This window comes from Peromyscus californicus, unplaced genomic scaffold, assembly GCF_007827085.1.
Source record: "Peromyscus californicus insignis strain IS unplaced genomic scaffold, ASM782708v3 Scaffold_6__1_contigs__length_162567912, whole genome shotgun sequence".
Taxonomy (NCBI): Eukaryota; Metazoa; Chordata; class Mammalia; order Rodentia; family Cricetidae; genus Peromyscus; species Peromyscus californicus.
Genome location: NW_026294584.1, coordinates 159,216,682 through 159,231,087, shown reverse-complemented (window position 1 = coordinate 159,231,087; position 14,406 = coordinate 159,216,682). Strand labels below are relative to the sequence as shown.

Below are 14,406 nucleotides of genomic sequence, written 5' to 3'. Positions count from 1 at the left end.
ATCTAGAACTCTCTACTTAGCCCAGGCAGACCTCAAACCTTCCTCCTACCTCAGCCTTCCTCCTACCTCAGCCTCCTGGTGTGGGGATTACAGATGCGCAACACCAGGTCCACCTACCTCAGCCTCCTGGTGTGGGGATTACAGATGCACAACACCAGGTCCACCTGCTCTTGAGGACACATCACCATGACAACTTATCCTCTAACACTGGAAAACTGCCGGACCATGGTGCTGTCCCCGAAGGAAGTGTTGGCAGACCCTCTCCCTGCCGGACTCCTCAAGTGGCATCCTTCATGCTTCTTCAAGGCCGAGGCTCTGGCTACCACTCCCCACCACCACCAACCACACACACATTGGACAGGGTTTCGATAGCTTATGCTGAACCTGGATGTCTCTCAAGTGGAGCCTGTAGGGTGCTGGCCCTCAACATCAAGGACACAGTGTCAGCTCCAGTGGACAGTGTGCTAACACATCCTCATGTACCTAGTCACTGCAAAACCAAACACCAGGCACCTAGCAAGCTGGTGACACTTGTCACTCACAGATCTGACGAAGTTCTGCTTGATCATCAATAGCCTGAATGACTGGCACACAGAGTTCCAAAAAGACACTAGGGTGAGGGGCTCAGAGTGCCGTTCGCTGGGAAGATGTAGCACCACAGAAAAGAAAGACGTGGATCTGAACCTGCATTAGAGTTCAAGGGCTTCCCTGTTCCTTCCCAGCCTGAGATGGCTCAGTGGTTAAGAGCATCAGCTTCTCTTCCCGGGGATCCACAGGACAGCCCACAACTGTCTGCAATTCCAGTTCCAGGGGATCTGATGCCCTCTTCTGGCCTTCACAGGCACAGGCAGGCAAGTGGTACAGGGTCATACACTCATACACATGGAATAAAATAAAGTATGGTTCTTCAGGAAGGCAAATAGAATTTTAAATAATCTTTTTATTTTATTTATTTTTAAAGACAAGGTTTCATGGATCGCAGGCTGGCCTTGACCTTCTGACCCTCCTGTCTTTACCTCCTGAGTGCTAGGGTTACAGGTGGGCACCACCACACCTGGTTTACAATGGTAGGAGCGGAACCCAGGGCTTCTGCGTGCCAGGCGAGCATTCTACCAACTGAGCTGCATTCCTAGGCCAGAATTTTAAACCATCTTAATTCTCACACTCCTTTTGAACCATCTCTGGGCTAATTATTGTTTTAAAATGTCTTCTAAAATTTTAATTATTACTAGAAAATTAGCTTTTAAGCAATTTTTCATTGCCTCGTGATGTAAAGAACTGTATTAGGCCAGGAATTGTGATATTTGCCTTTAATCCCAACATCTGGAAGGCAGCAACAGGTAGCTCTCTATGGTATCTATATAGGACCAGCCTAGTCTACATAGTAAGTTCCGGACCAGCCTGGGTTACATAGATCCTGTCTCAAAAAACAAACAAACAAACAAAAAACGAAACCCATACAACAAAACAGCAACTAGCTACATTTACCATCTGTTTCACGACCCGGCTGCAGGCAATGACTAGCCGCCAATTATCTAGCAGGCCACAGCTTCTCCCAGGTCAGCTCGGTCGCTAGGTAACTAGAGTCCACTGCCTTCACAAATGCAGCTGGCTTATACACATTAAACATCAACAACTTAATGTTTGATGTATATAATGAATTTAAGATGGGACCTTCCACAGGGCATTTCATCTGCCTGGGCCTGTTTTATCGTCCAGGCCAAATCTATCACTAAGCAGCTTCAACAGTAGAAACCCGCAAGGCAGTTCTAGTTACAGTGAAAATCGTTAGTGGTTAAGTATCTTCTTGCAAAGGTTCACTGCCAAGATCAAGGGCTCAGGGTCCACCCTCTTCTGTAAACAAAGCTGGAACTTTGGCCTTTCCTGTGTTTTAAGAAGTCCTCTCCCTTGGAGTCCATTGTAAAGTGCTCAAGGGAGCCTCAACATCCCAGCAATCCTTGCCAAGTTCTACAAAGGCTGAATGTACAGTGCCCGTCGTCAGGATGACCATAAGCTGTGATGCCCCTTTAAATGTTCAAGTTCTCACCACATCCCAAAAGCACCAAGCCCATTCATCAATTAAGGATAGGCTCGAGGTGTGGGAATATGTCTCAGCACACAAGCCCACATTATCAGTCTCATAGGCCACAGACAAGGAAAATGTCAGTATATTAAAATTCCCAAACTCAAAAAACAAAATTATACAAAAAACAGAAGCAAAGCCCAAACAATATGATTGGCAGCATTTTTTGGTCAGAACATTTTAGCAAAAATATGGCAGCCTGACCCCAGGCTAGCTCACTGAGTAAAGAGCATTTGATGAACTTGACTGTTTCACTGTGGAGGAAAACATCTCACTCCCACAGCCCTGTGAGAGTAAGGTGCAGATGTATAAAAATCGGTAGACTATTAACAAAAGATAGAAAGTATCCATACAGTGTAGAATAGAGTGTTTCGTAAATGGAACACTCTGAACTGATTCTCGTTTAGTTCAAATGCTAGAGCGTCCACTGGATGTCGCTGAAGTCCCCAGGGTCGCCCAGGCCCGCCTCTGCTTCGAGGTAATTCATGAACGCAGCCATGGCTGTATCATCATTGTCACACAGGGCATCGAAATCCAGCTGGGCACCACCACCTGTAAGTGGGAACACAGGTTCCTAAGAGTAAGTACAGGGAAGCCATGATGGAAGTCACGTGTTAAAATAACTGTGGGCGGAGTCTAGAGAGCCGGCTCAGAGGTTAAGAGCATGGGCCGCTCTTCTAGAGCCTCCACATGGCGGCTCACAAACATTTGTAACTCTGGGGACCCGGTAACCTCTTCTGGCCTCTGTGGGCACAAAACACGCATGTGCACTGACATACATGCAGGCAAGTCTCTCGTACACCTAAATATAAAACATAACTGTAGTCAAGAACAGCAAACCAATGGCAGGGCTGGGTCTGGTGCGCCCTGAGTATGATGCTCAGCACTGTATAAGTCAGGTGTGGAGGTGCACACCTGTAATCCCAGCACGAGGCAGGAGGACCAGAAGTTCAAGGTGAACCTTAGCTACATACATATTTGAGCCCAACCTGAGATACAAGAGGTCCTGGTGACACTTAGCTTCATTTGTCAACTTGCTACAATCCATGACCTGGGAAGAGTCTCGATGAGGGAGTGTCTGGACCTGTGGGAAGGCCTGTGAGGAATGTTTTTAAGACCCTGACTGCGGGTGAGACCCTTCCATGGACAGGGCCCTAAATTGTGTCAGCATAAAAAAGCAAGCTGAGCAAGTGAGCATGCAGCTATTTCTCTCTGCTCTTGACGGTGGATTGGACTAAGCTTCACGTTCTTGCCTGGATGTCCCCTCAGTGACGGACTGTGACCTGGAACTGTGAGCCGAAATAAACCCTTTTGCCCTAAGCCGATTCTTGTCAGGGTATCATATCACTGTGACAGGAAGGAAATTAAAACATCTATCTTAAAAAAAAACAAAACAACAACAACAAAAAAGATAAAGCCAGGCAGAGGCCACATGGTGCGATTCAGGAAGGTGAAATACATGTCTTAAATTGCAAAACTGGATGTATTTTTATATTATTTTATTTTACATGTATGGGTGTTTTGCCCACATGTATGTCCATTCATCATGTACATGTAGTACCAGAGGAGCGGCCATGTGGTTGCTGGGAATTGAACTTGGGTCCTCTGCAAAAGCAGTCAGTGCTCTTGACCACTGAGCTGCCTCTCCAGTGCCCTAACATATTTCTAAATGAGCATTGTGCATTTCATAGTAGAAAATGGCACTGATGGATGAGGGGCACAGACTCCCAGGCTGTTGGGAGCCCAATAGCTATTTGATTCATCTATACCATGAACAAGGTTCTACTTGTTTAATGCTAATATGTGAAGCTGGAGAAAGCATCAGATTCCAAAATGCTGAAATTTTCATGTGAGACACCAGGGATTGAAAAAGGATGAGGATGCAGCTGGAGGTGAGATTTAAATTCAAGATACAACAGGTTCTGGACAACAAAGATTAAAATACAGTAAGAAGTAATACAAGTTTTCTGGGTGTTTTCAAAGTCAGCAGAACCTGAGGTGTGAACCTGAGCAATTGCATTTGGGACAGCAGTGTCCTCAGGAGGTGTGAACCTGAGCTACTGCATTTGGGACAGCAGTGCCCTCAGGAGGTGTGAACCTGAGCTACTGCATTTTTTAGTACAAGTCTTTAAATTTCTTGATAATTCTTGAAAATGGTCTTTTTTTTCCTAGATGGAAATACTTTTAAGTTTTTATTTGAATTATGTGTATTCAGCAAAGGCCAAAATTGGCTCAACTGATGACTGAATCCTTCATGATAGGCTCAGTGAACGGCATACATCTTAATATCAAGACTAGCCGATTGGAGCTGTAGAGATGGCTCAGCAGTTAAGAGCACTAGCTGCTATCCCAGAGGACCCAGGTTTGATTCCCAGCACCCACAGCAGCTCACAACCATCTGTAACTCCAGTCTAGGGGAGACGACACACTTTCTGGGGGACTGAATGCCTGTGGGGCACAGACATGCACGCAAGGCAAAACACATAGACATAAAATAAAAATAAATAAATCTTAAAAAATAATACCTACTGATTATTGTATCAGGATTCTGAGTGGGGGATCTTGGGGCTATTTCAAGGGGGTGGTGGCTTTCTTTCTCTGAAGCCCTGGTTGGCCTACTATTCACTATGTAACCCAAGATGGCCTTGAATTCATAGTAATTCTCTGCCTCAACCTCCTACTTTTTGGGATTATAGGTAAGTGCCACCATGCCTGGTGGAAAAAAAATATTGTTTTAAAAAACCATTTCCTTCTTCAAACATCTCCTGTGCATAAGAATACAGTGATGAAAAAGGGGACTTCACGTGGTGGCTGGTGACAGGGATAACTTACTGAGGAGGGGCCCGTGACTGTGAGCAGCTCCAATGCTCCCGTGTTGCCTGGCAGCCTCCAGGCCCCCCGTTTCAGGACTTGGTGAAAAGCACTCCTTTGTGGACACCTGGAATGGCAGGACAGGAGCGGTAAGCAAGCCTTGAGCACAGGAGAACCACTGGGTGAATTCAGCGTGGGCCAGCACCAGAACCTCCCTCAGCAGTTCATAAGAACCCACCCCCATGCTGCACATCCTGCACCACGTGCATCTTCCATATCTGAAGCTTAAAGAGCCAAGAGCTGTTCTCTATCACCACCAGATTCCAAACCAAGGCATCTACTGCAAAGCTGAGATCCTTTTATGCGATGTGTGTGTGTGCATGTCTGTGTGTGCAGGTATGCACAGCTATGCACATGCGGAGGCTGGAAGATTTCATTACAATGGCTTATATGTCCATTTCTATGAGATCACTTCATTTGCTAAACGTGTGAATAAATGAATAAATAAATAAATAGGAAGACCAGTTATATTTTCATTCGAGTATCATGTGATGTTTGTACTTTTGGACCCCTGCTCCCCCTGGTCACACATCGTCCTCCTCCTGTATTATCAGAGCATAGAGCTGACCCCCCACCTCACGATGTTTGGTCTACACCACACTAGGATTATAATGTATTTCAGACTCCCAGATAACATGAGGTTTAGTGTGCCCAGTTACAGGAATCAAACCCAGGTCTTCCCATATGATAGGCAAGAGCTCCACCACTAAGCTGTATTTCCATTCCTTTATTTATTTTCATTTTTAAAACTTTTTATTTTGAGACAGGGTCTCACTAAGTTGCCTTAGCTAGTGTTGGGGTCACTCTCAAGTTTCTGGCTGACAGGTGTGCACCGCCAGCCCATGCTGTGATTGTTACAGGTGCAACATGCATTTCCGTTGGCTGGAGTATGTCAGTGTGACCATGGAGCCTCCAGGACTTATTTCATGGGTTATCTTATTTAAAGCTCTTTCAATCTACTTGAGTGTTCTTAAGTCACCAAGTTAGAATCTGTGACAGTCATAACAGCTAACACCCACTGAGCCCTTAGTCGGTGTGACAACCACCATTTGAAGAGTTTTTGATTTTATCTGGTATGGTGGTATATGCCTGAAATCCCAGTACTTGGGAGGTGGAGGCAGGAAAATCAGGAGTTCAAGGTCAACCTCAGCTACACCATGAGTCAGTCCAGGCTATATGGGACCCTGTCTCAAAACATGTTTTTGGTTTATATTCCATCACCTAATTCTCATATTCATCCAGGGGATATTATTATCATACCTGCCTCACAAGTCAGGGAACTGAGGCAGAGTTCAAATTTTGAACCCAACATTACAAAGATTGGGTATCGAAGTCACAATCTGGAGCCTTCTGTGTTCTCTCCATGGGTCCTGTAACCACTGACCTGCACTGCCCCTCCAGGCCACCAAGTCAGCAGAAAGGTTCGTTTATTTTTATACAGCCTCTTTCTCAAAGGAAGTCATGAACAATGAACATTTACTTCACTCACAGGCAAGCTGGCATTCCTGCAGTTTATACCATGGCTGTCTCTCATGATTTCTGAAGGATTTGAATCCTCTGGGGATGAAGAGTGTAACCTAAGAAGGGAGACAAGTGATGTTTATCCCTCTGGCAGGATTTTAGAAGGAATTTTCCTCCTCTGAATGCATCACAAGTGACTGACAGATAAACTACAGCAAAGAACTCCAGACCAGACACCTAAATCTTCACAGCCAGGCTGACTTGTTAGGTGCCAGGCTTGTTTTTGACTCTGGAGTGCTGAAGACAGGCAAGCAAATAGGAAATAGGAGGTGACTGTGGCTGTGGCCGTGGCCGTGGTTGTGATCGTGGCTGTGGGGGAGCAGGCCGGGGAGTGGGAAGGTTAAATGAAGAAGCCTCAGGAGTACGTGGTGATGGTTGTACCACAATGCACTGAGTGCTGCTGATCTGTGAATTTTAAGATTTTGTTTCTATGTATATATATGTGTGTGTGCACATGTGTGTGTGTGCACATGTGTGTGCAAGTGCCTACAGAGGCCAGAAGAGGGCATCAGATTTCCTGGAGCTGGAGTTACAGATGACTGTGAGCTGCCTGGGGTGGGTGGTGAGAACTAAATTCTGGTCCTCCAGATAACCACCAAGTATTTTTAACCACCCAGCCACGTTTCTAGCCCCTGTGTATTTTACGATAGCAAATGCTGTTATGCGCAGTTTATTATGCTTAAAAAGTGAAATGCAGGGAAGTGAGATGGCTAAGGGGATAAAGGCTCCTGTCATCAAGCCTGATGACCTGAGTTGGATCCCTGGGACCCACTGGAGAACTGACTTCCACAAGTAATCCTCTGACCCTGACACATGCTGTGGCATGCACTCACCCACACACGTGCACATACACAAAACAAGTAAACAAGATGTAATTTTTTTAAAAGTAAGATACATAAGCAGATCCACTATTACCTAGACCCCTGGTTGCAAACCTTCAATGGAAGGAAAAAGAGAACTTGTAATTGAGGCTAAGATGCCAAACAGGCAAGGTGTGGACTCACATGTGCTATCCTTTTCTTCCTATTTCTCCATTTCTGTTCCTTTTCCCATATGCCATATACATTAATGTGTATGAGTGATTCCCTGTATGTCCGTCTGTGCACCACATTCATGCCTGGTGCTTTTGAAGCCCAGAAGAGGGCATCAGATACCCCAGAACTGGAGGTATAAATGGCTGTAAGCTGCCATGTGAGTGCTGGGAACTGAACTTGGGCCCTGTTAACTGCTGAGCCATCACTCCTGCCCCTACCACACACTGAGAGCACCCTACTGTATGGATGCATCAGAGGGAACGACCTAGCTGTGCAAGGCCCTACTTCAGCAGCGCAGCCGTCGATAGTCTCAGTCTTCCACAGTTGGCCAAGACTGCTTGGAATGAGCCTCATATTAAATAGACTTTTTTTTTGAGACAAGGTCTCACTCTGTAGCACTGGCTAGCCTAGAACTCACTATGTAGACCAGGCTGTCTTTAAACTCACAGAGCTCCTCTTGCCTCTATTTCTCAAGTGCTAGGATTAAAGGCTTGCACCACTATGCCCCACCTAAATACATTCTGTTTTAAAGATAAGGTCTCTGAATGCAGCACAGGCTGCCTGGAACCCGGAAGGATCATCTGGCCTGAGTGTACAACCATGCCTAATTTACCAATATTTTTGATGCATCTTGTCTAATATCCATCCAAAGTTATTTCACTAATTTATATTTTCTTTTTCTTTTCTTTTGTTTGGTTTTTGGAGATAAGGTTTCTCTGTGTAGTTTTGGTACCTGTCCTGGATCTTGCTCTGTAGACCAAGCTGACCTTGAACTCATAGAGATTCGCCCTGGCTCTGCCTCCCAAGTACTGGGATTAAAGGCGTGCACCACTACCACCTGGCTTAATTTATATTTTATAAAGAATTGGGGATCTGTTTCTTTTTCACACTCTCCACAATATAGAAGATTATCAAACTTTCAAATCTTTGATAAGCTAAGTGAAAAAGTACATAACCCATTGCTTAATTATATGTGCATATATTTAAATATGAGTGGAAACGAACAATTTTAAAGTTTCTTGGTTATTTCCCTTACATTTTTCTCTTCATTTCCACTATTTAGTCTCAATACAATATGGCTATTCTAAGAAATTGTTTTATTTTACTTATTTTAATTTTGTGGTTATAAGTGTTGGCCTGCATGCATGTATGTGTACCACATGTGTGCAGTGCCCTCAGCAGCCAGAAGAGGGAGCTGGATCTCCTAGAATTGGAGTTACAGACCATTGTGAGCCATTATGTGCTGGGAACTGAATGTGGGTTTTCCTACAAGAGCAATAAGTACCCTTAACTGCTGAGTCATCTCTCAAGCCACTTACAAAATTATTAAATAATTCTTCTTGATGCTATACATGAAGTTTAACATATAACTATATAAAATTTATATATTTTAATATATTTATGGTATAAAATTCTTTATAAGTTAAAGATAATCTGTTTTGTTATACAAAATACACTCATTTTCCAGTTTATGGTTTTTAACTTTATTGTAATGGTATAGTTTATACTTCAATTTTGAACTTTCATGCAATTAATTTATCAATTCTTTCTTCCTGAATTCTGTATTTGGTGTAATGTTTAGAAATAACTTCGAAAATTAAGATTAAAAAAGTCCTTATCTGGGTGGCTCCCAACTGCTTGTAACTCCAGTTGCAGAGGATCTGATGCCTCTGACCCTGTAGGTCTGGCACTCATATGCACATACCCACCCTCCAGCTGCCCCACCCTGAATGCTTACATACATACATACACACACACACACACACACACACACACACACACACACACACACACACAGGAGAACAACTGATCTATGTACTGGTTTGTAACTAAGACAGCCGTTTATTTGAGAATATTTGCAGTGATAAAACTTTACCTCTGTAAGCTCAGAACCTCATTTGCAATCTCTGTTCCAATACTCCCAGCACCAAGTACGGTCCCCGTGGTCATGCCAGGCACACTGATGCAGGGCTGTCTGAATGAGTCTAGGCAACAGCACAGGAGAAAACTCAGTCGAGGTGTTAAAAAGGACACAGCCCAGCTGGGGCTTTCTTTCTATTTAAATAACTTCCTAGTTTCTCCTGAAAAGAAATGGATGAGCCACACCTTAAAACGCCAAAAAACATCTAACCTTTCATCACATAATTCCCAACGCTAGAGACACTGTGAGTAGCACCAAGGGCACAGCCACCACCCATGACCTCCAGCATGGTCTTTTCCCTTTGACCTTTATAGCAGAGCCAGGTCATGCCACTTTATAGCTCATAGTTCCTTTTGTGTTGTTGTTTTATTTTATTTTATGTGTATGAGTGTTTGCTTGCATGTATGTAGGTGCATCAAATGCATCCAGTGCCTGGGGGGCAGGAGTTAGGCAGTTGTGAGCCACCGTGTGGGAGCTGAGAACCAAACTCAGGTCCTCTACAGCAGCAGCCATGCTCTTAGCCATCGAGCCATCACCCTAGCCCAGATGCTTGGTTTGTTTGTTTTTACTTTTCGTTTTGAAAAATGATTTCTCTGTGTAGCCCTGGCTGTCCTGGAACTCATTCTGTGTTCAACCAGGCTGTTCTTGAACTCAGATCCACCTACCTCTGGTTCCAGGTGTTTTTTGTTTTGTTTGTTTGTTTGTTTTAAATAGGGTCTCAAGTAGCTAAGGAGATTACTCCTGACCTTCCTGACCCTGCCTCCCAAGGGCTGCGATTACATGCATGTGTCAGCACCATATTCAGATACTTGAATATCTGTGTTAAGAGAGAGAGAGAGAGGTGCATAACACACCCTTCGTGTTGTCTCTCGTTTGTCTGGTGGTTGTAATGAACACAGTGGACACGGAGGAGTGCTGGCTGCAGGGGACCATGTGAAAACCCTGGACCTGCTCATGAGGAGCTCTGGGCAGCGGGAAAGCATTCATGTGAGCAACTACTTACGTGTGGTGCCATGTTACACTGCAGCGGAGATACGAGCTGGTGTGGGACACCTCAAGGGAATGACAGGGGTTCCTGAGAGTTCCTAAGGGACCTATGTGCCCTCTGAACGCAGACAGTCTCTTATTATTGTGTGTATAAATGATATATGTTGCTGCACACATGCTACAGCATACACTTGGAGGTCAGAGGACCACGTATGGAAGTCTGTTCTTGTCTACCTTGTTGGTCCTGGAAATTAAACACAGGTTGTCACATTTGGAGGCAAGAACCTTTACCTGCCATCTCACAGACCCTTGTTTTTTTTTTGTATGTGTGTATGCATGTACGTGTATGACGTGTGTATACGTGTTTATAATGTGTATATATATATATGTGTGTGTATGTACATGTGTATATATGTATGTGTGTATGTGTATGTATGTTTATATGTATGTATGATGTGTATGTGTGTACAAATGTATAATGTGTATATGATGTGTGTGTACAATGTATAATGTGTGTGATGTGTGTACTTGTGTATAATGTATGTGCATTTGACGTGTATGATGGTGTATATGTGTGTATGTATGTGTATATGATATATACATGTATGATCATGCGTGTGGTGGTGGAATTCAGAGGACAGCACCGTGGTATCTGTCCTCTTCTCCACCTTTATGTGTGTTTTCAGGGTTGAACTCAGGTCACTATCTGTGCGTGACAAGTGCCTGGACTCGCAAGTCACCTCTCCTGCCTTGGCCTCCTTCTTCTGCAACCAAACACGCGATGTCTGTCCAGTCAAAATGTCGTCTAACCTCCCCAGAAGTCTTCTCTCTTAGACGGAAGACCATGTATGTATCTTCACAGGATACATACGGGGTGATGAAACTCCAGCTTACCTTCCGAGGACTGGCTGCTGCAGTGAAGTATGGATGGGGCCCTGGTCTCGCTGCGCCCCCTGGAAGTCAGAGACAGCACATATGACATCCCGGAGGTGAGGGGAACCTGTGCATCTGCCCTGGCTCCATGCATGTGATCACACCTGTGACTGCATCTGCACAGGCTCCATACATGTGATCACACCTGTGACTGCATCTGCCCTGGCTCCATGCATGTGATCACACCTGTGACTGCATCTGCACAGGCTCCATACATGTGATCACACCTGTGACTGCATCTGCACCAGCTCCATGCGTGTGATCACACCTGTGACTGCATCTGTCCTGGCTCCATGTGTATGATCACACCTGTGACTGCATCTGCACGGGCTCCATGCATGTGATCACACCTGTGACTGCATGTACCCTGGCTCCAGGTGTGTGATCACACCTGTGACTGCATCTGCCCTGGCTCCATGCATGTGATCACACCTGTGACTGCATCTGCACAGGCTCCGTGCATGTGATCACACCTGTGACTGCATCTGCCCTGGCTCCATGCGTATGATTACACCTGTGACTGCATCTGTACCAGCTCCATGTGTGTGATCACACCTGTGACTGCACCTGCACCGGCTCCATGTGTGTGATCACACCTGTGACTGCATCTGCCCTGGCTCCATGTGTGTGATCCCACCTGTAACTGCATCTGCCCTGGCTCCATGTGTGTGATCACACCTGTAACTGCATCTGCCCTGGCTCCATGCGTGTGATCACACCTGTGACTGCATCTGCACCAGCTCCATGTGTGTGATCACACCTGTGACTGCATCTGTCCTGACTCCATGCGTGTGATCACACCTGTGACTGCATGTGCCCTGGCTCCATGCATGTGATCACACCTGTGACTGCATCTGCACCAGCTCCATGTGTGTGATCACACCTGTGACTGCATGTACCCTGGCTCCAGGTGTGTGATCACACCTGTGACTGCATAGGCACGGGCTCCATACATGTGATCACACCTGTGACTGATCTGCCCTGGCTCCATGTGTGTGATCACACCTGTGACTGCATCTGTACCAGCCCCAGGTGTGTGATCACACCTGTGACTGCATCTGCCTGGCTCCATGTGTGTGATCACACCTGTTACTGCATCTGCACCAGCTCCAGGTGTGTGATCACACCTGTGACTGCATCTGTACCAGCCCCAGGTGTGTGATCACACCTGTGACTGCATCTGCCTGGCTCCATGTGTGTGATCACACCTGTTACTGCATCTGCACCAGCTCCAGGTGTGTGATCACACCTGTGACTGTATCTGTACCAGCTCCATGTGTGTGATCACACCTGTGACTGCATCTGTCCTGACTCCATGCGTGTGATCACACCTGTGACTGTATCTGCCCTGGCTCCATGTGTGTGATCACACCTGTGACTGTATCTGTACCAGCTCCATGTGTGTGATCACACCTGTGACTGCATCTGCCCTGGCTCCATGTGTGTGATCACACCTGTGACTGCATCTGCCCTGGCTCCATGTGTGTGTTCACACCTGTGACTGCATCTGCCCTGGCTCCATGTGTGTGATCACACCTGTGACTGCATCTGCCCTGGCTCCATGTGTGTGATCACACCTGTGACTGCATCTGCCCTGGCTCCATGTGTGTGATCACACCTGTGACTGCATCTGCCCTGGCTCCAGGTGTGTGATCACACCTGTGACTGCAACTGCACCAGCTCCAGGTGTGTGATCACACCTGTGACTGCATCTGCCCTGGCTCCATGCATGTGATCACACCTATGACTGCATCTGCACCAGCTCCAGGTGTGTGATCACACCTGTGACTGCATCTGCACCAGCTCCAGGTGTGTGATCACACCTGTGACTGCATGTACCCTGGCTCCAGGTGTGTGATCACACCTGTGACTGCATAGGCACGGGCTCCATACATGTGATCACACCTGTGACTGATCTGCCCTGGCTCCATGTGTGTGATCACACCTGTGACTGCATCTGTACCAGCCCCAGGTGTGTGATCACACCTGTGACTGCATCTGCCTGGCTCCATGTGTGTGATCACACCTGTTACTGCATCTGCACCAGCTCCAGGTGTGTGATCACACCTGTGACTGCATCTGTACCAGCCCCAGGTGTGTGATCACACCTGTGACTGCATCTGCCTGGCTCCATGTGTGTGATCACACCTGTGACTGCATCTGCACCAGCTCCAGGTGTGTGATCACACCTGTGACTGCATCTGCCTGGCTCCACACATATGACCTGACCGTTCCCACTCATTTGTATCTTATTGTTCACACCATCAGATGAGACTGAGATCTGTGCCAGATGCCGCCCTGGCGGGTCTTGTTCTCACAGTGACGTGCTCGGTTCCCGTCCCGTGCTAAGGTCCACAGCTGTGTCGGGATGCTGACAGGGAACACAGGCACATGTGCCTCCTGGTGCTGCTTAAACTAACGTTACAGACCAGCAAACGGCACTGGTGTGATGTGAAGCGTTTATATAATTATTCCTCATCAATAAAAACTTGGGAGGCAAATGTCGAGGTGAGAACCTGACTGATCAGAGAAACAGCGGAGAAGCGACCAGTGACCTCCTCTCTCTCCTCCCCCCATCCGAAAGGGCCAAGCCTTTCCCTCAGCCCCTCCCTGCTACTTCCTGTATCTGTCTGTCCTCGGTCCTCCAAAACCTCTATGGCTGATTCTGGTCAGCTAGTAGCTAGCTCCACCCTCCGATTCAAAGTAAACTTTATTGGCAGTCTTGGGAGAGTCAGAGTGTGACAAAATATCCCAGCACAGTGATGGAACCTTACACCCACTTATAAACTAACAAAGCAACAAAGCTCAGGCCAGGCTGAGCTGACTAGAGGTAGGTGCTTCCCTCAAAGACACAGGCCAGATTTCTGCTCACTCTGTGGTTGTACCGGCCACAGTTCTATGTGGCACACAGGTATAGAAGATACATCCCTCTTTTTTGTTTTGTTTTTGTTTCAAGACAGGGTCTATGTAGTCCTGGCTTTCCTGTTCATGCTACGTAGACCAGGTTGACCTCAAACTCAGAGATCTACCTGCCACTGCTTCCTTAGTACTGGAAT

General features: G+C 46.3%; 1 protein-coding gene across 2 annotated transcripts in view; it reads right to left on the bottom strand.

The window, feature by feature from the left end:
• Nucleotides 1-922: 922 nt before the first annotated feature.
• The window catches only part of Bmal2 (basic helix-loop-helix ARNT like 2), a 49,200-nt gene continuing 35,716 nt past the window's right edge, over nt 923-14,406 (bottom strand). For both annotated transcript variants that reach the window (XM_052720580.1, XM_052720581.1), the window contains 5 exons: nt 11,312-11,370; nt 9,386-9,494; nt 6,444-6,531; nt 4,916-5,021; nt 923-2,635 (listed from right to left, as the gene is read on the bottom strand). In XM_052720580.1, coding sequence (XP_052576540.1) covers nt 2,499-2,635; nt 4,916-5,021; nt 6,444-6,531; nt 9,386-9,494; nt 11,312-11,370 — 499 coding nt within the window. In that variant the 3' untranslated portion in view covers nt 923-2,498. The remainder of the gene's footprint in view (nt 2,636-4,915; nt 5,022-6,443; nt 6,532-9,385; nt 9,495-11,311; nt 11,371-14,406) is intronic.